Here is a 26852-nt window from a genome sequence, read left to right as displayed (position 1 = left end):
CAGACGCTCTTCCAAACAAGTTCTGATAGAGATGATATCGGGATATTTTTAAATCTCATTACAGTCTTCTCATGTGACCTGACTGACTGAAAGGATGCATGATGGGGAGTTTTGTGGGTCTGTCACATGTGTTTCTGGAACAAAAGTGGAATATGGATTTGGTTATTCCTATTTTTCTAATGAAGTTCATGATGTTCCTACTGTTTATTCTGAATCACACATACTGAGAAATCAAAGACAACAGAAGCATCTCAAATTCAAACCTAAGAATGATATAACTACATGCTGTATTTACTTCTAGTTTATTACCCCAAATGAATAATATTACTAAGAGGGGAGGGAACAGCTCAGCGGTAGAGCACATGCTTAGCACGCACGAGGTCCTGGGTTCAGACCCCAGCACCTCCAAACAAATAAATAAATACCTAATTACCTCCCCCCTCCAAACAGCGACAACAACAAAAATTACCAAAAATGACCTTACTTTTCTTTTTTTTAATAATAAGAGGTCAAACGGAATCTATTCTTTATGGAAAATAATAAATAAATTAGCAGTATGAGAAAAGAAAAGTTTGCCAAATGGAACCAATACTCAACAGATAATCTGCCAGAGACCATCACATTCACCTTGGAACACACACAATGAATTCGGTAAAATGAAAGAAAGGAAGAATGAGAAGCTGCTTTCCCAGACCCCAGAGCCTTCATATTCTGTGATTCCATATGTGACATTCTGGAAAAGGCAAAACCATAGGGATGGAGAACAGGTCAGAATTATTTTTTTTTAACAGGTCAGAGTTTGCCAAGGGTTTGGACTGAGGGAGGGGTTGATTACAAGGAGCACCACCAGGGACTTGTTGGAGGTGTTGGAGCTGCTCCTGACTGTGGTGGTGAATGCAGGACCCAATGCAACTGTCAAAACGCAAGGGACTGGACACCAAGAAGAATGAATTTTATTGCGTATAAACTTAAAAAGGAAAAAGGAAGCTGTTTCAAATTTAGCAACAATGTATAAGAAGAATGGATTTCCTTCATGGTAAATAGATACATTTTAAAATTCTATTTTGTAGTATTCCTACGGAATTTTTCGTTTGAGAAAATGTAATATTCATTCTCTTTTTAAGAATGAATTCAGAACGTTTTTTTATGGAATCCTGTCATTAAAACCCATCTTTCAGTATTAGACAGCATTCATGCCCAAATGTCATTTCTGCCTTTTGCTCCAATACCTAGAGTATTTCAGAGAGAAATTGTGAGAAGCACTAAATAAAGACTATCGTATTATGACTTACAAGTCCCACCTTCGTGCCCCAGTTCAGCTGCTAAATCACATGACCCAGAGAAATCACGTCACCTCCCTGGGCTTGGTTTCTCAACTCTTAAATGATGAAATTTTCCCTTTCAACTGAGTATGAAATTACCCATTCCACTTCACAAAATCATTTTGTTATTCCTGAAGTAGCCATTCTGAGTTTCTACTTCCTTTCAGAATCATCCACTTAAAAAAAGGAAAAAAATAATCTATCACCAAAACGACATTCAGTGGGCATCTTCTCAACACCCAGATCAACTTCCTCACTTTACAGAGGAGGAAGCTGAGACCCAGAGAGGTTAAATGACATGCCCCAGGTCAGACACCTAGTTCAGGACAGAGGCTACAACCGAGAAAACAACTGTGTAGTGTGCGTATCTAAGTCACTGATCCCTCCTACATGGTCCAGTGGCTGGAGTTGAGAACTCCTTCCAAAGTTTATGTCCTAACACCAAAATTAATTGAGGCCAAGGTTGGTTAACAATTTGTCCGATGTCAGACAAGCGGTTAACTGACAAGGTAGAGAGGCCAGAGTGCACGCTCCTCCCTCCACACTACCCTGCAAGATTAGGGAAACATTTAATCTCAGATTAAATCATCTGTGTAAAAAATTAATAAAATGATTAATCCCAACAGAGAAGGTCTATGAGAACATTTGTTAACAGTAAATACATTACGATTTGGCTGAAATTTGGCAAAATATCTTCACGTTGATGCCAAAGTCAAACAAACAAGGGGCTCATGAAATAGGAAGACTGTCAATTTTTCCTTTTTCCCTTTCTATATAGAGGAGGCAGAATACTCAATATCCAGAATCAATGAAAAAAACTACCTCTAAACACTGCACACGGAACAGTCTATCACACTAGTCCTACCACTCTTAGGAACACCCTCCTCCCATGTTCCTGGCAGGAAGAGGAAGGACCAAGGGAACAGAAATCCTCACAAGCATTATTCCGACTCTTGCTTCAAATGCTTAAAGAACTTGTGTTTGTAGATTCAGTTTTGTCCATTAAAAAAAAGGGAAGAAGAAAACTCAGACTGGTTAATATATGTCCTGAAAGTTACATAAAAAGGGTTTCACGTTTCAGCAAACCATTGTCATGGGATATGTAGAAAGCCTTCGCCTGGCATATTGGAAGTTTGCATTTCCTTTGAAAAGGGGAAGATACTCATTTCTGAAGATTAGAGTCAACTCAGTGATTTTTCGTGAATTTTAAGTTTTCCTGCTTTGATTTTGTGCAGTACGCGGATGCTTGTTGAAACTGGCTGATGGGAGCATGAGAATTACTGTACTATTTATTCTCCATCCTGTAATGTGTTTGTAAATTTCATAACAGAGGTTTTTCTGGGCGGGGACAGGAGGTAATTAGGTATTTATTTATTTATTTATTTAATGGCGATACTGGGGATTGAACCCAGGACCTAGTGCATGCTAAGCACGCACTCTAACATTGAGCTATACCCTCCCCCCATCATAATAGAGTTTTAAAATTATCCCTGTGTAAGTAGGTAGGAGAGGCAACGTTCGTTTCAACATAGAGGAAGTTGAACACCCAAAATGGGAAGAACATGGCTGGGTTAGCAAAAACTTGTATAGAATGATAGTGGAAAAAAAACTCTTTCTTGTCTATGTTGATTTCCTTTGTCAAGAAATTGTATTATATTCTAGGGGGAAGGTTATAGCTCAAGTAGTAGAGCACATGTTTAGCAAGCACGAGGTCCTGAGTTCAATCCCCAGTACCTCCCCCCCCCAAATAAATAAATAAGGAAACCTAATTACCCTCCCAAACCCCCCCAAAATAAAAAATTTTTAAACAGAAATTATTTATATTCTAAATAGACATCTTAAGTTCTTCTCCGTACATGGTAAGGTTTAAGAAAATAAAACAACCCTATTAATCCCAATTTCTGTTCTTTTCACATGATGTGATCTCAAAAATAGAGTCCTGAAGACACGACTGATGTCCTTCGCATTTTTAAGGAAACACTCCTCTCATGGATATGAGAGCATAACTCACAGTATTCAGTATTGCTGTAAGCACTAAGGGAGGTTCTGCAGTAGTTTTAGAAGGTATACCAGTAACATTAAGGGAAATCAGAATCAGAAAAAAGCAAGTACCCATCACAACAGGCTAAACTGCTTAAATTTTCTTATAATTCCCCCATGCCTCCTTGGGTATAGTACGTCCAGTTTTACATGGGTGTGGAGCCAGGGTGTAGACATCCTTCTGCAGTAAAAGCCATTCAAATGGATTTTATTTAACACCTTCCTTGAGGACCTCATTAGTTTAGGAATTCTAGACCACATTTAGGTTTTCTTAATGCACGTTCGTATTAACAAGTGGCTCGACACCTCACCTCTCGCTTCACATCCAACTTTTTCATTCAGTTCTCAAAACAGCTTTACTAAGTAGCCATCGTTAGTGTGACTGCACAGACGAGGAGTTTAAGGTTCAGGTACCCAGGGCCACAAAGCGAATAAGGGCAGAGCTAAAATTCCTCATCGGGCTTGTCTCTCTCCAAAGCCTGGGCTATTTCCTCAACCAGAGTCCTTCCCAAACATCAGTCAGCTGCACGCGACTCTCACAACACCCACCGTAAGCGACTAGCACCGTGAAGCTCTGCCTTATACAAACCCACTCTCAGGCTTACTGGTGGCTGCCTTTGTTCTCCATTAAGGACAGTCTCTAGATGGAAACGAACAGAACCAGGATCGGCTGCAAATCTACACCCGTGCCAATCTGTGAGACATGGTCTGTGCCAGCAGCCCTGGAGGTGGGCTTCCAGACAAGAAGCAACTTGTCAGAACTACGAATGCTGGGGCCTGCTCTGCTCTGGCTGAATCAGAAACTCTGGGGCCAGGGCCCAGCAATCTGAGTTTTAACAGGCCCTACAGCAGATTCTGAAGCATGCTCTGTCTGGGAACCACTGCACTACATACATTACCCTATTTAATACCCATAACTTCTCCTGGAACCAAATACTATTTACTATCCCCAACATCACAGATGGGTAAACTGAGGCTCGGTGTAGACTAAGGCCAGTAGCACATAGTCAGTAGATAATGGGGGCCAGGACGTAAATTATGCTTTTCTGGTTCCAAAGCCCTTTCATAATATCATGTGGACTCAAAGAGGAATGGCATGAGATTTGGTCGCACTGGTTCCAGGAAAGCAGAGATATTAAAGAGATCATACAGACACTGATCATAAATCTTGTATGACTATAAATCTATTTCATGTGCAGCAAGTATCTTATATTATTTTAAAGGCATTGAAATGCAATATTGTGTTTTGTTTAAAAATAAAAAACGATGCTTCTTGAAAAGATTAGCTTCATACAGTTGGTAGCGAAGGACTGGAGGTTGGACGGAAGTTGGAAAAGTGGTCTTGCCAGTTCTAAAGCAGAACCTATCTTAATGCTTTCTGCGAGAATTAAATTCAGCTTACCCGATGTTTACCAATTATAATCGTATTGGTACTTAAGTAAATGTACACAGATACTATAATCCAAATTTTCTTGTCTTGTATCATGTTGTTCTAGGGATTAGGGATGGAAAGCTAATTAAAGGGGGCGGATATAGCTCAGTGGTAGAGCATCCTGTGCTTAGCATGCACGAGGTCTTGGGTTCAATCCTCAGTACCTCCATTAAATAAATAAATAAACCTAGTTACCTCCTCTCCCTCCACCCCACCAAAAAAAAGTTAAAGTAAAAAAATTTTAAAAAAACCCAAGGCTAATTAGGAGCAGTATTTCCAGATTGCTTCCTTCACAGGGTGGGAGGCAAAAAATGTTTGAGTACAGATTCCCCAATGAAGATGATCCAAATATTATAGCACCGCCAACGGCCGGAGGCATTATGAATGATCCTCAAAATAGCTATAGCTTCAGTATAGTTCAATTATGTAAATACCAGCCCATAACCTGTCTAAGGCTTCTCTACCAGGAGCTTGGCATCTTATGACGTAGAATCATCAGTCTAAGTACTCCAGGGGGAGGGTATAGCTCAAGTGGTAGAGCGCATGCTTAGCATGCATGAGGTCCTGGGTTCAATCCCTAGTACCTCTTCTAAGAAATAAATAATTACCTTCCCCCCCCAAACAAACAAACAAACAAACAAACAAAAAAACCAGTCTAGGTACTCCACAGCCAGGGTACACTGTAGATTACAAACCTTTTCCTGTGGTCTCATCCAAATTACTGCACCAAGGAGAGCCTAGAGTTTTTACCAAAGAGGACAACCAAGCCAAACAGGCCCACATCACTAATACAATATTTTGATAATCGTGGTTGAATTTATTATGTGTATTTAATATTGTCTGGCCATACAAAAATGATGTCATTTTTAAACTCTGTTGAATGGATAGGAACCCAAGGAAGGATCTGTGTTGCATCATTTCTCCTTCACTCAGAATTTATCTCCATATCAACAAAATAAATACCAGTGTGGATGGTCATCTGGCCACAGACACACACACACACAGACACACACAGACACAGACACACACACAAGCTTTATTATAAACCTGAATGTAGGGGGAGGGTAGAGCTCAGTGGCTGAGCACATGCTTAGCATGCATGAGGTCCTAGGTTCAATCCCAGTACCTCCATTTAAATAAATAAATCCAATTACCTGCCGCCCCAAAAAAGTGTTTGACTCTCTAAACTATGTGCATATATAAGCTTGATAAAAATAAATACTAAATAATATAAGCTTTTAAAAAAAGGGAATCAGAAAAAAAAATAAAACACACCTGAATGTTGGCATGATGTTCATTAAAACACGATTCCACCAGGCCATCAATGTTTATAACTCTCGGTCACTAGTCAAACAGCACGACTGAATGCAGCCTTTGTGGTGCTAGAAACTGCACTCTAAATTTGGGCTGATGTACAGTGAACACAATGCATACTTTGAAAAAGACTGGGGCTGATCCAGCCACACCCAGATTTAAGGCCCTGGTAACCTTTCTGTAGAGAACACATACCTTTCAAATAGCTCAGTGTTTATTTATGTTTGCCGAGAGCTACCCCTGGAGAAATAGCTCAAGTTTCTACTATTGTCTTTTAACCTTTCACTTCCTTATACTTTTTCTTACACTTTTTTTTCCCCCAAGCCAGGAGCTAAGGAGCACGCTAGGTCAAATTCAGGCAGGAGAAGCCCGCTGCATGGACCAGGAGCAGGCCCGGAATGGGGCCAGGAGCAGGCTTGGATAAGCGCCAAGTTGTGGGAGGAATTCAGACCAGGTGCAGGTAAGGCGGAAACTAAGTGGAGGCGTTCACAGTGGGCGCCAGTGATTTCTTTTGCATCAGACACAACTGCATCGTGGGCCCCGGTTGGCTACCTGGGAACCAAATTTTCTAAGGAAGGACTCTGCCCTAACATTCCAGCTGGAACTCTTGCTAATTCTACAGAGTATTGGATATCTTTATCTTTGCTGATATCATTTGTTGGCTTACCTATTGTGGAATTATACCTCTAAGCCACATCTGATGCACGGTTTCTCTAATCCTTGCTGTCAAAAATGACTCCTACCCCACTGACCCCGGGAAGGACCATCACCCTCAGATCTTCTCAGAACTATCCAGCCCCTCCCCAGACCCAACCCACAACCATCCAGTACTCTACAATCTTCAGTCATGTACAGTGATAGGTCATAGTGTGGGGTAGTGATAGGGAAGATAACAACGGATGTCATACTTCTCACCCTGAAGGAACCCAAACGCTGAGGAGGTTAGGCAGAAATTACAACTTAGCAGGTAATTTTAATTCAATGCTGGCAGCAGCGGCATTGGGTATAGGAGAATCCAGAGTTGGAGTTCCAACCATCTGGGAGGTGGGTTATCAGGAATGACTTCTGGAGGAGGTGACATCGAAGGTGGATTATAAAGAATGAATGTGATGACTGGATAAAGAAGATGTGGTATATATTTACCATGGAATACTACTCAGCCACAAAAAAGAATGAAATAATGCCATTTGCAGCAACATGGATGGACCTAGAGATGATCATACTAACTGAAGTAAGTCAGACAGAGAAAGACGAGTATCATATGATACCACTTACACGGAATCTAAAAACACAAATGACACAAATGAACTTAGTTGCAAAACAGAAACAGGCTCAGAGACAAAGAAAACAAACTTATGGTTACCAAAGGGCAACGCAGGGGAGGGATATACTGAGAGTTTGGGATTAGCAGATATAAACCACTATACACAGAATAGGTAAACAACAAGGTCCTACTGTACAGCACAGGGAACTACATTCAATAGCTTGTAATAACCTATCATAAAAAGAATATGAAAAAGAATATATGTGTATATCTGAATCACTGTGCTGTACACCAGAAACTAACACAACATTGTAAATCAACTATACTTCAATTAAAAAAAAAAAAGGATGAATGGGATTAGTTAGAGATGGTAGGAAGGGTATCCCAGAGAAGACATGATAAAAAGCTACCAAAAAAAGCATGTGAAAATTGCACAAGTGCGTGGGACCAAGTCGTTGCTGAACAGGAAGTATGAGGCACCAGGTAAAAAGAACTGGGAGAAGGGAGATGGGGCAGGGGAGGCGGGGGAGTCAGGTCACAGAGGTCACGCCACATGAAGAGCTTCAACCTGACCCTCAAGATAAGGAGAAGTTGCTGTGAAGCTTTAAGCAAGGGAACAACAGGTGATCTTCCAGTCTGTCTGAGATTCTGTACACCCACCATCCCCGGGCTGTGGGAAGCAAAGCTCCCAGGCACCTTTGTCCCACAAAACTCCTTGGGCAGAGATTTCGGAAGGCTTCAAAGTAAGAAAAACTTGAGCTCTTCAATGAAAATTAGCTTCCTAAATGTCTGCACATGATCTAGGTGAAAAATACATCTTATAAACAAAAGGTCCTACTGTCTAGCACAGGGAACTATAGTCAATATGTTGTAATAGCCTATAATGAAAAAGATTATGAAAAGTAGCATATATATATATATATATGTATAACTGAATTACTATGCTGTACACCAGAAATCAACACAACATTGTAAACTGATTGTACTTCGATTAAAAACAGAAAAAATACATCTTGTTCCTCACTTGCAGACAATAGGATGCCTAAAATAAGGATTCTTCTTCTTTCTCTGCATACTTTAGTGAACTAAAAAAAAAAGGTTATCTACTGTCTTCCACACATGATGTTTAATTCCTTTTAGTGTCTAAAATGTAATAAAATATCTCTGGAAGGAGAGCCAAGGACACAATACCAGTAGCTGATGGAGTGCAAACTTTAAAAATTGAGAACCTTGTGAATACATTTCCTGTTCTGTAAAAAAACTAACTTTCACAAAATGTTTTTAAAATAGGGACGGAAATTCAGAGAAAAAAAAAAAAACCCACAACATTTTGAGGGGTTGGAGTGGGGGAAAATTAGCTCAACATTCTAAAATTAGACCAAGATACTGAAGAGTCACTACACTTGACATTCAACCATTCTAATCTCAAAACTTAAATGCCATAAAGTCATGAATGCCTTCTTCCAGAGCTATCCTCAGTTCACAGCATCGTGCTTGGTACCATGAAGGACTAATTAAGTATCTGTTGATCGCTGAAAAGAAAGATGTCAAAATGTCTCTTTTTTTTGAAGCCTTCTACTCTGTGTGAAGACAACGTCCTCAAGATGTTTCAGTTTCCTTTATTGTCATAACAGTGCTCAGGTTCAAAGTCAGCCTGGTTGCTTCTCGCCCACCAGCCTGTCTGAGCATATTGACGGAGGAATACTTCCCGTTTTCACTGGCTCAGAGACGAAGTGCCAGAACAAAGCATGTTCTAGATGGAAGCAGAGGACGCAGTACAGAAGCCTGGGTGGGGTGTGGCCATCGGTTCCAGCCAGGACACTTTCCTATGACTCCAGCCGGCACAGTGGTCCCTGCTGTCTCTGTCCGCTTCCAAAACACACACACACATACACACACACACACACACACACACACACACACACACTTCCCCTCTACATCCCTGCTAACCTTATTTCCAGCTTGAAGTGGTCAGCAGAGTTTACTTCCATTGCCCTCCACATTTTTTCCCCCAAACCTCACCCTTTCACCTTTCTGGGGTTCTTCAGGGAATTTGCTTTAGATATACACGAAAGGGAAAAAGAAAAAAAGGATTATTCCTTTTCCCAGTGCAAGAGAAAAAGCTTAAACTTCAGGCTACCCAAATCCAAGATCAGATCCCAGCTTTGCCTTGGACAAACTGTGTGAAGATGAGCACATTACATCTCTCTCTCTAAGCCCCCTTTCTTCCTCTGTACACGAGGAGAGCAAGGATTATTTCCCATGATTCAAAGAAATGACACAGAACATATTGAGCACAAACTGTATTAACCAAAACAGGATAAAATGCCAAGCACAGAATGTTCACATGTGTTTGAAATAGTTATTTGTGGATGACTAGGATGAATGCTCCCTACACTATGATAAATGTTGGCTCACTTACCCTCCTGCAAGTTTTTGCGAACTGTTAATCTAGGATGCCTGAAATGAAACTCTCGTAGGATAGCATGTCTCGGTCCCCAGTCACCCTGCCTCTTTCTGCCCCCCTCTAAGTAGGTTTCTGTAACCATCATTCTGGTTTAACTCTTAGGGATGCTGGATTATTAGGCACCTAATAACTGCCGTGAGTCTACTTTTAGCTATGAAGGCAGCACTCGTATGTGTCAATAATAATGATACTACAGGAAGAGCAGGGAGTTATTTCAAGCATGGTAGTCATGAGGTCACCCCCCCCCCCCACAGGGCTGACACCCACAGCCATGCTGGCACAATAGTGGCAAATGGGTGCATTGAGACATCACCACGAAGAGGCCCTGCAGGTCACACAGGTCTTCCCAGACAACACCTGGGAGACAGAATTTTGAAAAGGGACCCAGTCCCGAATCAAAGAGGGAGTTTGGTGCTATTTTCTGGCTCCACACCTGGCACACCTTGGCCCTCAATGATCATAAATAACGGGAATGACTTCACAATATATAAAAACAAGAGGCTGCAAAGGGGAATTTCTAATACAATGGGACTTAAAAACTGAGAATTTACTCTGGATCAACTCCAGCTAGATTCTCTCTCTGTATATTTCAATTCATTGTTACCCATTCTTCTAGGCAATAAAACAGCAGACTAGCTTTATGGAACCAAGTCAGTTAGGACCTGGACACTTGATCAGGTCTAAGACTAGAGACGTTTAAGTCGGAATCATCATCTGTAAACATCCAAAAGGGATTCAAAGATTCTGAAAATGGCCCCCATGAGTTTTGAGCGATGACTTTAGGCATCAGTGTCACACTGTGTAACATCCTCTGAAAGGAACACTATTTCAACTCATAAATTCTAGAATGCTTATTCAAAAATCAGTCTCATTATGTTACAGCTGTGCTTATCAAGGGCCACGAAAGTCATTCATTCAAAAGACTGAGCTATTATATGTCAATTACATCTCAAACTTTAAAAAAAAAAAAGGACTGCGCTAAAAGTCAGTAACTACGTGATACTCGGACAATGGTAGTTTTGCCAGAGCTCCTGTAACTCAGCATACCTCTTTTGTCACTACACTGCACACTTGCAAGACAACAGAGCTGGCACTCAACTGTCACTAAAAAGCAACCAGACTAATAACTTCCGAGGCATTTAATTTTTTTTCCCAAATAATTTCAAGGAGGAGCTGAAGGTTAGCGAACTCAATCTATGGATAAGGGAAAATGGGAACGGAAATGTACCTACCTGGAATCCTATTAAGTGTTACCCAGAAATGTTCATCAGGGCTGTATGTGTCTTTTGACCAGTGTAGGAGATCAATGGCCCTTTGGTCCTGGAAGACAAAGTTGACAAACTCTCTGGTGAGCGCCACATAGGCAGTGCCAAAGTAGATGGTCAGCTGATGTGGAGGTGAGGTTTTTAAAATATAAGTATTTTTCACAAAAGAGCCACCTTTGCTCAGGTGCTCTCGGTGTACATACTTGGTCCGTCCAATCGCATGATCGGGAGGCAGCACCCCTGGGGTGATGTTTTTCCCTTTAAAGCCTTTCAGATGCTGAACGATTTCCCTGTTGGTTTTCAGGGGGAAATCTTGCCCGCAGGTGTTGATGGCGTACTTCCAGGGCACCTCCGAGGCCCTCAGGTCTTCCAGGCAGTTCAGGTCAGCCTGGAGCCTGGAAATTCCTGCGTAGACCACAGGCTCTGCCTTGGAAGCCAGAAAAGCATTTTGGAAGCAACTCAGTAACTGCCACACAGATTTCTTAAAATGAGCGGTGGCTTTCTCATCCACGTGCACGCAGTAGACATTGTGGGGCATATAAACAGCCCTGAAGAGCCTTTCGAAAGTATCAAAGTCCTTGTGAATAACCATGACATATGCCAAGGGGAACGCAGCTTCTTCTTCTGACAGGGGGCTTGTGATGTAGTGATTCTGGGTCAGGTAGTCCTTGCAAGGGACACTTCCCACCGGTGATGGCAATGTCTTTTCCCACAAAAAGGATGACTTGTCTTCTAAGGCGTAATTACAGGCATGTATTTGAAAATATCTTTCACTGGAACTATTCAGCTTCCCATAACTTTTTGGCAGGCTTAACCGGCTATTGTAAAGGACCACAAAAATCACCACACTGAACACAGTGGAAGCAAAAAGGTAATACCTCCAAAAGTTCATTATCTTCACTTCCCTGGGGAAGGACTCTCTCGCCAAGGATGGAGAATCGAGGGGTCCCTGAAACCACAAGGGTCAGAGGGTCGAATTGACCTCTTCTGCCCACCTTGAATTTCGACAGCTTCTCAAGAGGGCTTCCTTCCCCCGAGTGCTTTAATCCTCATTTACTCTCCGCTTCTGGGTCGCGTCCATCCTCCCTCGGCGACGGCCGGAGATGCTTCCCTCCCTGGCGCTGGGCTTCAGGCCTCGGCGCTGACTCCGGCTGCAAGCCGAGCGCGCCCGGCTCAGCCCGGCCTCCGGGAAGCCCTGGTCATTTGCATACAAGACGCCAGCGGGTCTCAGCAAATTGCGTTCTGGTCCGGAATGACGTCTCCTTTCTCCCGGGCTGTTTCTCCGGCTTCGCCCCACCCCCTCCATCCCATCTAAGCCGGTCGATCGCATCTCCTGTCTCTTCTCACGCTTCCCCCTTGCCTTCTTTGAATTAAGTGGTTCTACTTTTTCCAATTAACCCCGCAAGCGGCTAGCAGTTCTTGGAAACCATCGCACTGAGGATTTTGGCTCCTCGGGTTTCTTTCTCTTCCTGTTTCTCTGCCACTTCTTTTCATTTCAGAGTTATCTCTACTTCTGGGCACATACAGACACAGATAAGGAAGAACACCCTTGCGACATACCTAAGTAAATTATCGGAGGGAAAAAGAAGATGGTGAGGGAGGCGAAGTTCTCTGGATTAAATCAGGCAGTTGCTGATGGTGTCACCTGGCACGTATGCGAACGTGCAGGCTCTGGGAAGACGGAAATCACAATTAGACTTGGGGGGCATGAGGTGAGGGCAGAAGGAATCTAGGAGTGACTTTTAACATGAAAGGGTCGGGGTCGAGGCCTAAGTGAAATAAACATACCTTAGTTTGCCTGCCAGGGGGAAACGTGATAGTCATTATTCCCAGAGAGCAAAAGTGGTTCCCATTTCACACAGAGCGTCAGGTAACTGGAGCTGCTGGCACAGGATTGTCTACGGTGTGTGGAGTGACTAGCCATCTCTCCAAAACCCTGACATCTTCAGGTTGGAGATCATTTCACAGAACTCAAAGGAGTCTTCTTTTCACCCAACCCCCTCTCCCACTTCCTGGCGCTGAAGAGAGAACAAAGGCTTGGGGGCAGCGGCAGAACTCCTGGAAGTATCAGTCAGTGTCATGCAGGGGAGCCAGGAAGAGACGCCCAGCAGGTCTGGTCACATTACACAGGGGTTCTCAGAGCTCACCTGTGCCAGGTGCCACCAGCACTCAGGAAATGGGGAGCAGTTGCAGGCTAATGCAGTAAGGACGCTTCTGGGGGAAAGTTACCGGTCCAAATAACAGATCAACCCAGGGCAGCCCCGGAGCTAAAAGTGGCCCTGATTCCATCTCACTGCTGCAATCACCCGCTATCCTACCTGTCTGGGCATGATGCTGCAGTTGGAGCCGCTGTGCCTGTTAGGGAGACACTGGTGTAGAACCAGCAAGCTCCCCATCCCCTCCCATCCCACTCCACCCCTTAACTTCCTGTAGTTCACTGGACCAATGAATGACAACAGTAGCATGGATGTGATGGATAGATACTGATTTGGCAATGGACCCATGGAGTTGGTGGGGATCTTGAAGCTTACTTCACACACCCCTCTCTTTTACAGACGAGGAAACTAAGGCCAAAACAAATATTTTCTTCAAAGTCATTCAGCTGGATAGAAGCCAGAGCCTTAATTCTGCAGCAACCTGGTCAAGATGCTGGAGCCAGTCTAACTGGCTTCAAATCCCGGGTAGTCACTGACCAGCTGTACCAGCAGGGTAAAGGTACTCCACCTCCCTCAGCACCAGGTTCTTTGTCTGCGAGATGGAAAATAACAGTGATTCCTCTTCCACGTGGCTGTTAAGAACATGAACTGAGGTAACCCGTGCTCGGGGTTTATGTATCTGTCCGCAGAGATTCAGAGAAGCATTAGCAGTTATTGCTCCTGCTGCTTCCCTTCTGAAAAACAGCCAACATTTCTGACCCTATTAAGGAAACGATAATTTGATTGGTCACGGAGAAGAAACACATTGACCTCCTTAAGGCTTTCAAATGGGTTGATTTATTGCCACTCCAAAAGAGTGAAGGTTAAATTCCTTCCCCATGTCTCTCTCCCTTTACTGAAGGAGAAGGAGAAGGAGAAGGAGAAGAAGAAGGAGAAGAAGGAGAAGAAGGAGAAGAAGGAGAAGAAGAAGAAGGAGAGGAAGGAGAAGAAGGAGAGGAAGGAGAAGAAGGAGAGGAAGGAGAAGAAGGAGAAGAAGGAGAAGAAGAAGAAGAAAGAAGAAGGAAGAAGAAGAAGGAAGAAGAAGAAGAAGAAGAAGAAGAAGAAGAAGAAGAAGAAGAAGAAGAAGAAGAAGAAGAAGAAGAAGAAGAAGAAGAAGAAGAAGAAGAAGAAGAAGAAGAAGAAGAAGAAGAAGAAGAAGAAGAAGAAGAAGAAGAAGAAGAAGAAGAAGAAGAAGAAAAGAGTAGAAATGTGGCTGGAGAAAAGGAAGTTCTGTTTGGATGCTTTCTCTTCCCTTGATTCTGACTAGATCTGGGAAGTTATGCCTGGTAGGACTCAGAGTGGACTGCAGAGGGAGGCAGAAGGCTCTCGCTGCAGGTTCAGTTGGTTTTTTCCTGTCTCTTTTTGCCTTGGTCCTCGATCCTACAATAGGGAGCGCTGGTCCAACGCCAGTGCAAAGCAAACTCCAGAAATCTTTCATCACGACTGAGTCAAAGCAGCTCGCAAGTAGGGAGAAGGGGTGCGACGTGATTTACGGTTCAAAACAGCAGGATCCCCCAACCCCTTCCATAGTCTGCCCTGCCTTATTGACAGTGATTTAGATGAACAGCCAGAGATGAGAACGCAGTGCCCTTTTTAGTGGTTGGCCCAGCAGTTGGTTTGTTTTGCTTGGTATCTGTGGCAACTGAACCGGCATTTTCTTCCAGCAAATAATTGGGCTAAGCGATTAACTTCCTACCAGCACAGGATTTCTGCTCCATTCACTCTAGTTGGCTTAACATAAACTGTCATCAAGAGGGCATTTGGTATCACTCCTTGCCTCTCTCTGGCCCAGGATAACCTTTACTGTCACAATCAAGGAGGCAGCCCAAGGACAGCCGCGGACACACATAATTAGCTCAGCTCAAGCATGAAAAGAAAAGGCGGGGCTGTCTGGGGGCTTTGGGAGATCACGGTGGGAACTTTTCCCCCCGACAGTCACTTTAGTTCTCATGGACCTTGTCAGAGCTGTGCGTCCACCCCAGCTGGGCTCTCGGAGGTAAATAAAAACACCTTCTTGCGGGAGCAGGGTTATAATCTGGGCCTGATCTGTTCCCAAGTCCTTCTAGGTCTCCTCTCCCTCTGACTGCTTCTCTCTGCACAAGCACTGGCTGTGTTTTTGGACAGCCACATACTGTTAGGTCTACTCTCAGAACACAGCAATAGAGCGGAGCAGTTGCCTCGAAAAGCAAATGGCCCCCAAGCCACTGGCCTCCCATCTCCAGCACGATTACACCGCCCCGCTTCCCACGAAGGCTTGGCTTGTGTCGTTCTGGCAAACTCACTCTGGCCACAGCGAGATCCAGAAAGTCAACAGGAAAAGGTCTGGCAACCCAAATAATAATCACACCTGGTAGGCTGGATTCGTGCACTCCAGTGTGTACGGGCAGGTAAGCGGAAGAAGTCAGTAAGAAAAATAAGTGAAGCTGGGAGGGTAGGAAAAACAGGGTGAGTGAGTTCATGAGTGGCAGCTAGCACTTGGCCAAGGTGTTATGAGGTTGAGGGAGGGTGGGGACAACGGAGAAGAGCCTGTGCCCCAACTAAAGCAAGCAGGTTCCTCTCAATGCCAGCAGGGAATGTCACGTGGGGTCACTGGGCCAGTGCTGCCAGTGCTTCAGATATTTTAAGAGGAATGAGGAATCTGAATTTTATTAAAATTTTTTTTCCCAAATTCCTTACATGTTATCATGCAATTAACAAATTTTTAAAACACGAGTCCACCCGCCCACAAGCACCCTGAAGACCCTGTTTGCCATCAAGATGCCGTCTATCATCTTTGGTTTAAGCATCAGAGCTCATGTATTTGTTTTTTTCTTTTTTGTCTTGTTTTTTAGGGGGCAGGTAATTAGATTGAATCCAGGACTTCATGCACGCTAAGCATGCACTCTGACACTGAGCTATACCCTCCTCTCTGTAAAGCTTATGTATTTGAACCCCTCTCGAGGCTGAGGCTTATTCACTCTTAGTTTAGACACAATCATAACAAACTGTCTCGGATCTAAGCAGATAAGGGGTCACATATCAGAGAGGAGAGATGCAGGACTGGTAGGTTCAGTGCCCTTTTGTTAGCTATGGCGACAGACTGAGAATGAAGTGGGTTCAAGAAAAACTCCAAAAGTTTCCATAAAAAACTAAAAATAAAGCTACCAAGTGATCCAACAATCCCACTCCTGGGCACATATCCAGAAAAGAAGAGAATTCTAATTCAAAAAGATACATGCACCCCAAAGTTCACAGCAGCGCTAGTTACAATAGCCTAGACACGGAAACAGCTCAAGTGGGCATCAACAGATGCCTGGTTTAAGAAGACGTGGTATGTATATGTATGTATGTGTGTGTGTGTGTGTATATACTCAGCCAGAAAAAAGAATGAAATACTGTCACTTGCAGCAACATGGATACACTTAGAGAATACGATACTAAGTGACGTATGTCAGAGAAAGACAAATATCATAGGACACCACTTATTTGTGGAATCTAAAAAAATAATACAAATAAATCTACATATTAAACAGAAAGAGACTCACAGATATAGGAAACAAACTTATGGTTACCAAAGGGGAAAGGTGGGGGGGAATAAATTAGGAGTATGAGATTAACAGATACACACTACTGTATATAAAATAGAAAAGCAACAAGGATTTACTGTGTAACACACGGAACTATATTCAATACCTTGTATTAATCTATGATGGAAAATAATCTGAAAAAAGAAATCTGAATCACTTCGCTGTACATCTAAAACTAACACAATATTGTAAATCAACTATATTTCAATAAAAAAAGGAAAAAAGAAATTCCAAAAACAGATCATTCAGTTTAAGGATGACTGGCATTTGTACAACTCAGTGATCACACTGTATCATTCCCTCTAGTATTTAAAATTATCAAATAAGTTAAAAATAAATTTCTTCTGTATAGTACAGGGAACTATATTCAATATCTTATAATTAACCTTTCATGAAAAAGAATATGAAAATGAATATATGTATATATATGCGTGACTGGGACATTATGCTGTATACCAGAAATTGACACATTGTCACTGACTATACTTCAATAAAAAATAAGTAAATAAAAATAAAATGTGCAAAAATGTTAATGAAAGGGCTTGAAAACTGGGAAGATCTGTGTCAACACTGGGCTACCCCAGTGTTTTAGGATTGAAAATAAGCAGAGAACTGACATTTAGTGAAACAGAAATACAGGTGTATTAATATATATCTTGTACATATATACTGCATAGTCTATTAAAAAGGCACTTCTGAAATATGTTTATTCAAATTCGTTCTTTTAATTAACCGCTTTGTGCACAAAAGGGTAGGCTTTAAATTATCTAGGAAACTCAGAATTCTGACAAAACTTTTTCCGAAAAAAATGGTAGGCAAATGTGTTAACCACACACTTCTGCATCAGACATCAGCGCTTTTTCTGTAAAAGGCCAGGAAGTAAGTATTTTAGGCTTGGGGGCCATTTGGTTTTTGAGGCAAACGCTCAGCTCTATTGCTGTGTTCTAGAAGTAGGCATAGCAGTATGTCGATGTGACCTGCTGAAATTTCATTTCTGGACACTGTTATCTCAATTTCTTATCTTTTTCATGTCATAAAATACTCTCCTTTTGATTTTTTTTTTTCCAGTCACTTCAAAACGTGACATCATCCTTAGCTTGCGGGCAGGGCAAAAATAGGCCAGATTAAACCCACAGGCTGTATGTCGCTGGCTGATTTCTTTTCTAGATAATCATCAAGTTCCTCCAGGCCTAAGTTTTGTAACATCAGGGTCTTTGCAATCACTTTCTCAGTGAAGAAATGTGAACTGGGGGAGAGCAGCAATGCTGATTCCTGCCTGAGTCGTCTGTTCGGCCCCCACGGGGCTCACATCGCAAAGCACTGGACTAGATGCCTCGGTTTCCTTTCTTCTGTAAAACACTGACCTCATAGCATTCCAAAGAGGTTCAAATAGGTTAGGACATAAAAGGAGCTTAGAATGATGCCTTGCGCATCAGGCATACTCAGCAAGTCTGTGACATCTCTGTTGCCAGCTTTGGCTCACACAAGATCCAAAGCACCTGCGCACCTTCTTAGGTACCTTTAGTGAAGCAGAACAGTGGTGCTTGGGGGGGGGGGGGTCATTCTTCACCCAAAAGATCCCAAAGTACAAGTGAAGCCATCAAGGCCATCGTTATCCCAGGCAGCACCAGCCTCTTCAGGCCTCTCCCTACTCCCTGGAGCGAGGGCACTGGCCTCATTCCCACCTGCGGCCTCTTGAACGTGCTCTTTCAAACTGCATTGGACATGGTTACCTCTGGCGCAACCTGCAAAAGCTTGTGATGGAGCGTGGCGGTGAGGACCAGGACTTTGGAACAGGGCTTAAATCTGTCTCTGCTCGTTACTAGGTGTCCCTGGGACAGTTTCTTGGGATCACTGTGCCTTAGTTTCCCAGTTCTTAAAAAGGAGTTGTAGGAAGTCTATGAAAAACGGGGAGGGTATAGCTTAGTGGTAGAGTGTGTGCTTAGCATGCACGAAGTCCTGGATTCAATCCCCAGTAAACCTCCATTCAAACAAACAAACAAACTAACAAACAAACCTAATTACCACCCCCCCAAAAAAGAACAACAACAAAAAGAATTAAAAAAAAAAAAAAGAAAGTCTATGAAAGTAAACATGGCTCAGACACCTTCTGGATCTTCTCCCCACTCTCTTCCACATTCCATCACTCCAGCTTAACCTCATTCTTCCAGGTCACACAGGTTTTTATTTTTTTCTATGACCCTAGCAGCCTTTTAGGAGTAGCAAATTTCTTTCCCTCTTAGGTGTAAATGCCCAGATTTAATTCTAATTTTCCAAGCAAAAACAAAAGCAAAAAGCAAACAAACCCCTGCCCCCACCTCCACCCCCGCCCCATCCACATACACATTTTACCTTTGGCTTTAGGCTGTTAATTCTCAAGGAACAGAATTGGTGACTATTTGTTTTTCTAAGCAACTTTTCTCTGTTTCTAAATGTCTGCTCTGAGGAAAAAAAGACTGCAGATTTGTAAGGAGAAGATCTTATCAGAATATCCCACATCTGTCCAAATCTGGGTATTCTTCTGATACCAAGTACCTCCAAACTCCTCCAACCCTCTACTTTGAATGTTGACTTGAAATTGCAAGGAGATGGTATTTCTATTAAGAGACAGTATTTTATAATTCAGCGCTTCTAGAGATCTGTGTCTTGAAGATATTCGTTTTCTTCTAAACGTTTTCAAAGAAATAAAAACAAAACAGTCTTAAAATAAAGATGGGCAGTGGTTTCCACCCACTTCTAATTTTAATAGCCCTATTAAATTCCTGGTTCATTTTCAGTGAATTCAGTCTACTGTCACACTAGCTTCTTTCCCACGGAACTTGTTATTTACTTTCATTTGGACAGTTTGTTAGGGCAGAGTGCTTGGATAAATCCCCAAAATCAGATGTTTCTTCTGCTTTCATAGAAATGAAAGCTGGAACAAATTTGCCTCCAAGATATGTTCTGCGTTTGTACTTAATTGGAGAAAATCTTTGCGTTTGAGTCTCCCACTGGTTAAACTGGTTTTAGGTTCAGATTTTATATTTATGATCTATCTTTTTAAATGACATCCTTAAACTCCATTCTTTCTCCTCAGAAACAATGGAAAAATTGTTATAAACAGAGTAAGCTCAGTCCTGGTCGGCTTTGGTTAGGGCTCTCAGGTCTGACAGTGTAGCTTCGATGACTACCCTTCAGTGTGTATTAAATGTGTTGTAACCTACATAACTGAGTGGTTTCTATTAGCCTATTATATATATTTTTTCTTTTTCAGTAAATGGTCAGTGCTGTTCTGTGGGACATGAATATCTAGGGCACTAATTCTCAGTCCCAAGATGCTCTGTGCATTGGAAAGACGAGCAGGAAGATGTAATGGCAGTACTTAGGGTGACCAGCTGTCCCAGTTTTCCCAGCACTGAGGGATTTCCCAGGATGTGGGATTTTTAGTGCTAAAACTGGGAAAGTCTTGGGAAAACCAGGATGGACTGGTCACCCTAGATACCATTGATCCTAAGCCTTCACTGCTGAATGATATACCGACTAGAAGGTGTTCAATAACTGAACAGTATGGAAGGAAAGGAAATGTTTAAACCATTGATCTGGGTAAGAGGAGCACGCAGATCATCAAAAGACTGCCAACTGTGGTGCATAAAAACTCTACGTGACCCTTCCCCACATATCCCCGACCCACTAAGGAAGGAGGGCAAAATGATGAACATCTGTGGGTAGATTTACAGTGAACCTAAAAGAATACACTTAATTCTAACTTCACCGATGTTCCCCAGTGGATATAATCATGTCTCAGCAATACCCTGTGCAATGAGGGGAGAATCTAAAAGGAAAATACCTGTTATACAGTGTTACCTGTATCTCAAAACCCCCTCTGTTCACACCACATTATGGCCTGAGAGATCGTCTTTCTGTAAAGAGGGAATTAATAGAAAAAATACAGGGTCTTGTGAATGGAAATGCTTCTTTTAACATTTACAATAAATGGGCAATGAAACCAGCAAATGTGAACCCATTTTATGGGGCAGAGTAATCAACCAGCCATTTGACCTCTCTGGTTCTCAATTTCCAACTTTGTACTACTTTAGGGTTGGAATTAGATGGTCCCTGAGACTCCTTTCAGCTCTAAATGTGATTATTCTAGAATCTGCACAGAACAAAGAGGGGGAACATCGCACTGGGGAGTTTGCTTGGGTTAAGTGCGGGGGAAAGCTGCAAATGTGGTAGCACAACTGACCAGAGAGAAACCGAGAAGGCTTGCTTGGAAGTGGGGTGGGGGGCAGTCAGCTCAGACAGACCAAAGTCCTAGGAGAGGAGACACCAGCCAGGCAGATGTCCAGCCCCTCCAGGAGTCACCCCACGCCCGGCCAGGACTTCAGGGTCTGCGATGGGCAGTGTCCACCTGGGACCCGGGAGGGCGTTTGGAGGCTTAGTCAGGAGGGTTCTCTTTTCTTTTTTTCTTTTTCTATTTTCTCGGCTGAGACCAAGTTGCACAGAGAAGTAGCTCCAACTTGAACTGAGGACAGAATTACAGATTTTCAAGGAAGGAGGAATTATGTGAGGACTGGGGCCAAGGAAGGTGGTGACTAAAGAGGATGTATCTAGAAGAGAGGACTGACGGTGGCAGCAAGCTGACCCCAGTAGGGTGATCTCAGTGTCTTCAGCTTGCTTGTGAGTAAGGATTGCAGTCTTATCTTCTGATATTGTCACAGTCAAGTTCTGACCTTTTAAAATCTGGCTGAAGAGGAAGATTATGGGGGAATGAGTATCACAGAAGTACACAGCCTAAGGGCAAAGCTTTGAAAGCACAACTTCCAACCTCTGAAAACACCGCACTGAAGTGGATACAAAGTAAATATATTTGGAAGGAAAAGATAGTCTCTTCAATAAATGGTCCTGGGAAGACTGGACAGCCACATGCAAAAGAATGAAACTGGATATCTCTCTTTCACCATATGCAAAAATTAACTCAAAAATGGATTAAAGACTTGAACGTGACACTTGAAACCATGAAACTCCTAGAAGAAAATGTAAGGGGGTTAAGCTCCTTGACACTGGTCCTGGTGATGGTTTTTTGGATTTGACACCAAAAGCACAAACAACAGAAACAAAAATAAACAAGTGGGACTGTATCAAACTAAAAACTTTCTGAATAGCAAAGGAACCCATCATCAAAACAAAAAGGTGACCAACTAAATGGGAGAAAATATTTAAAAATCATATATCTGATAAAGGGTAAATATCATATATATATACCATTCATACAACTTAATATCAAAAACCAACAATCCGATTAAAAAGTAGACTGAGGAACTGAATAGATATTTTTCCAAAGAAGGCATACAGACAGCCTACAGGTACATGAAAATGTGCTCAACATCACTAACGATCAGGGAAATGCAAATTAACACAATAATGAGCTATCATCTCCCACCTGTTTTAACGGCTATTATCAAAAAGACAAGAAATAACAAGTGTCAGCAAGGATATGGAGAAAGGAGAACACTTAGGGGCTATTAGTGGGAATGTAAATTGGTGCAGCCACTATGGAAAACAGTATGGAGGTTCCTCAAAAACTTACAAGAATTACCACATGATCCAGCAATTCCACTTCCGGGGTATTTATCCACAGGAAATGAAAACACATACTCAAAAAAGATACATGCACCCCCATGTTTACTGCAGCATTATTTACAATACCCAAGACGTGGAAGCAACCTGTGTACCCATTGATGGATGATAGGTAAAGAAAATATGCATATATATGTGTATTCAGCCACAAAAAAGGTGGAAATCTTTCCATTTACGACGACGCGGATGGACCTTGAGGACATTATGTTAAGTGAAATAAGTCAGACAGAGAAAGATAAATACTGTATGATTTCACTCACATGTGGTATCTAAAAACCAACCAACCAAACAAAAAACCCAAACACATAGTTACAGACAACAGATTGGTGGTCACCAGAGGTGGGGGATGGGCAAAATGGGTAAAGGGGGTCAAAAGGTACAAACTTCCAGTTATGAAATAAATAAGTCACAGGGATGTAATGTACATCATGGTTACTATAGTTAGTAATATCGTATTGTATCTTTGAAAGTTTTAAGTAAATCTTAAAAATTCTCATCAAAAGGAAAAAAAGCCCAAAAAAACGGAACTGTGTGTGGCAATGGATGTCAACCAGACCTGTTGTGGTAACCATTTCACAGTGTATATATAAATATTAAATCTTTATGTTGTACACCTGAAGCTAATATAATATTGTATGTTAATTATATCTCAATTTTGAAAAAGGTACATTTGGGAAGAATCTTCTTCCACTCACGGTTCTGTTCAAAAGCATCTCAGGAAAGAACGCCACGTACTATTCAGGTCAGAGGACCAGAGAAAGACAGGCGTTGAGAAACCACGTCAAGAACTGGTGAGTTAGGTCAAGCAACTTCACTTCTCTTTTCCTCCGTTAGGAGCCGTCTGTGTTAATGTGGGCGGCAGTGTGGAGTTGCTGAACTGGGCTCATGACATTGTATTGTATTTTTATGACTTACATGAAGATAACCTGTAATGGAAGTAAAACCTACGTCTAAACAATGTGTGGGCTTGGATCTGCATTAAATGGTAGAGTCCATGTTCACGTAAAAAAAAAAAAGGCTCAGAACTTTTGCTTTCTTTACCTTAAATTCAATCAGCATTGCTTTCAGGCTGTTCTTTATCCACATAGATTAAAGTCAAGCGATCAGTGATGATGTAGTGAAGAAAAGAAAAGTAATGAATATGAAAAAAATGGCCAGTGAGAAAGTAATTAATATAATTGCTGCTTTGGACATAGCTTTCTGAGGCTGCAAATTGTCCACTCCAAGATCCAGGAAAAAAAAAAAACCACTAAAAATCTCCACAGAGTCATTTGCTTCACCAAGTGATGGGTTACTGCCATCAAAGATGCGGCCCTATAAAAACCCAGATCTGGTCTTTAAAGCAGAATCCTCTGCTGTTGGGCCATTCTTTTTTACTTCTTTGGTGCAGAGTGAGGTGCTCATTGGTTAAGCTCACAGATTGTGGGCTTTGGGTTGAAGCACGGTCTAGCTTGAGCTGGGGCCACCCCCAGGATGAACTTGGCGTTGAGAAGCATTCCCAAGATGAGCAAGATGCTTTGGAAAAAACCGGGAGAGGTCAGTCCCATTGCTGTTAATCAAGGGCAGAGAAGACTTCAGGGAAATCCCCAGGAAAAAACTGAATATGCTGGAAGATGCTGTCTGAGGCTGACTCCTCAGGATTTGGCAAAGGAATCTAGGCTGTTGGGGGGGGAAGGTGCGGTGGTGGAGGGGTGGTGACTTGCGGCTGAGTGGGTAGAAGTGCTGAGGGACGTATTAAAATTTGTTTCCATTCGACTCAATTCAATATTTATTCTCAGCCCATGGGTGCCCCCTGTGTCGGCCTGTTGAAAATACGAAAGACCCCAAAGAGACAATAGTAGTCAGGGTAATAGGGCATCCACATTCATGATCTTAAATGCAAAGATTGCAGAATGATGTAAAGGAGTTACAACAAAGGTTTACAAAATGTACACTTGAGAAAAAAATCAGGGAACACTTCCTGAACAACAAGGCATTGGGTACAGACTTATTCAGGCCATTATTTAAATAGGAAAAATAGAGGACAATGACCCAAGTAAGGAGAAAGACAGGAAGAAAAGGACCACAGGCAGGAACACGAGGCATGGTTTTCCTGGAGTGTCCCTTTCAGGGGTGGCAGCTGTGGGAATTAATTCATCAGTGACATCGAGGTGATTTCCCACAGGGACATGCTGCTATCTGACATGCCACGTTGAGGTGTTTATACTGAATAATTCAAAAAGTGGTTGAGTTTCAACAGAAACTTTTGGGATTGAGAAGTTATTAGAAGAATAGGTCAAGGGGATTAGAATGGTTTGAAGAGAGAGACTTGGGCTGGAGAGACCATGCGATGGGTCCAACAGTCCGCCTGGGGGATGGGCACCATGGCCGGGGTTAGAGCAGTAAAGCTGGGAACAGGAAGGGTGATACTGGCTAGAAACCCATCACAGACTGAATGTACAAAGTGTGTGATGAGATACTGGGGGGCTGGAAGAGGAGAAGTTGGCTGACATGGAGAATGGCAGTGCCGGTCCCAAATACAAGTTTCCCAAAGAGGGGTTATGAAAACAATGTCCTTTACACACATTTGACAACACACGATAGCTTCTTCCTGATGTTGAAGTCGTTGCTCAAAGTTCTGTGACAGAGTTTTGTCCAAAGGCTGCTGGCTTCAGAAAATCATCTCTTGGTAGCACATTTACCTCATCTGCCTTTTCAAGTAAAAACAACTCTTAGAAAAGAGCGATTCCATATGTTGCATCGTGGATAGAGGACAGAACACTAGATTAGAAATATGACGATCTGCACTCATTCCCTAGCTTTGTCGATTACTAGCCAATCAAAAATGCAACAAGTTTTAGAGAAGGCGTACATCCTACAGAGAGATCAGGCTGCAGAGTCCGTGTGTACAGGGCAAACAGCATACAACTAGAACTCCTTGGGAGAAATCTCTTGGGGATGTGCCACATTAAGATGACACAGAGTCCCTCTCTACTTCCAACACTGCCAGTCTCCCTTTAACCTGGGTCCAGATGATGGTTTCTTCTTACAAGCACCAGATGAAGAAGATGGCTTTAGCTGAGGGGCGATATTATGAGACGCTCACTGTATCTTTAAGATTCATGAGCCACAGGAACCAAGACCAAGCAGAATCCATGTCACGCTCACTGCGGACCCCCAACGCACTGGGTGGAGTGGAGGGCGGCGGAGGGATGGCCAAAACCATTTAAAATTACATACAGTGTGTGTGTGTGTGCGTGTGTGTGTGTGTGTCTACAGTTGAGTTTGTGCAAGTTAAATGAACTTCAAGGAGCCAAGACTCCATTGTTCTGAGCATTGCTCATGTGCCAGGTGACCGAGGAATATGGCAAACAAAATTAGCAGGTGTGGGTGCTACCCTTGAAGGTCAATCTAGGAGGCCACTAGGACTGCAAACACAGCACTGCAAGACTAACAGGTGTACAATGTGACACAGGACGATCGAGTCCACAGGAGCAAGAATTAGGAAAGGCTCTTCAGAGAGTGTGACTCTGAGCTGAATCTTCAAAGAAAAGCACATGTCAGTCAGAGGAGGGAGAGGGAGGAAGAGCATTCCAGAGCATCCTGGCAGGGGACTGGCACGAGTGGAGGCAGGGAGGCTGAAAGTGGCACTTTGGGGACCCACGATTGTCTGGTAGATAGAGCTGGTGCTTAGTATGGGATGGGGGTGGGGCGGGGCCTAGGGAGAGAAGTCGCTGCAAAGGCCGAGGGGCCACACTGCAGTGAGCTCCCCGTCCGGCAAAGAGGCTAGGACGCTATGCTGTCTGTGATGGGGATCCACAGATTTCTACAAATGAGAGAGACGTGATCACAAGATTGATGTGCATTTTTATCCAGTCATTCTGTCCCTGTGGAGGATGGATTAAAGCAGGCTGAGAATGGAGTCAGGGGAAGCAGTTAGAAAGAAATTCGCCTATCGTAGGACAGAGAGGAAGAGAGAGGGACGGCGGCACCAGACAGGGAGAGGGGCCCGTAGCCAGGGTCGGTTACTGACCGTTTCCTCTGCACCTGCCTTCAGCCAAGCCCTTGCGCGCATGCTCCTGCCTCTTCTGCCAATAACCCTCTGAACCTGGCGCTGCCGGGTCACGTCAGCCCCGTGGCCTTCACCCAAGGGCCTTGCCTGCTTCCAGCCGAATCCAGCCCTCCCCCTCCATCCTTCAGCCACAGCCACGCTGGCTGCTTTTCTGGCTCCTGAACACATGACACTTGTTCACCTCAGGATCTTGGCAATTCCTAGTCCCTCTGCTTAGAAACTCTTTCCCGTTCTGATGGCTTGTTTTCATTTGGTTTTTTGTTTTGCAGGGAGTGGAGGGAAGGTCATTATGTTTATTTATTTATTTATTTTAAAAA

The 26852-nt window shown here is 43.0% G+C and overlaps 1 protein-coding gene across 7 annotated transcripts in view; it reads right to left on the bottom strand.

Annotated features, from left to right (window-relative positions):
* GCNT2 (glucosaminyl (N-acetyl) transferase 2 (I blood group)) overlaps positions 1-26852 on the bottom strand; it is a 109591-nt gene that overhangs the window by 22330 nt on the left and 60409 nt on the right. The window contains exon 1 of one of the 7 annotated variants that reach the window (XM_064476179.1): positions 11072-12606. The exons of 4 other annotated variants lie outside the window; for them this stretch is intronic. In XM_064476179.1, the coding sequence (XP_064332249.1) occupies positions 11072-11996 (925 nt within the window). In that variant the 5' untranslated portion in view covers positions 11997-12606. Of the gene's footprint in view, positions 1-11071; positions 12665-26852 lie in introns of those variants that run through there. 2 more of the 7 variants (XM_010994355.3, XM_064476182.1) reach the window with 2 other exon arrangements.

Source organism: Camelus dromedarius, chromosome 19 (genome assembly GCF_036321535.1).
Source record: "Camelus dromedarius isolate mCamDro1 chromosome 19, mCamDro1.pat, whole genome shotgun sequence".
NCBI lineage: Eukaryota > Metazoa > Chordata > Mammalia > Artiodactyla > Camelidae > Camelus > Camelus dromedarius.
This window is presented reverse-complemented; position numbering and strand designations above follow the sequence as displayed.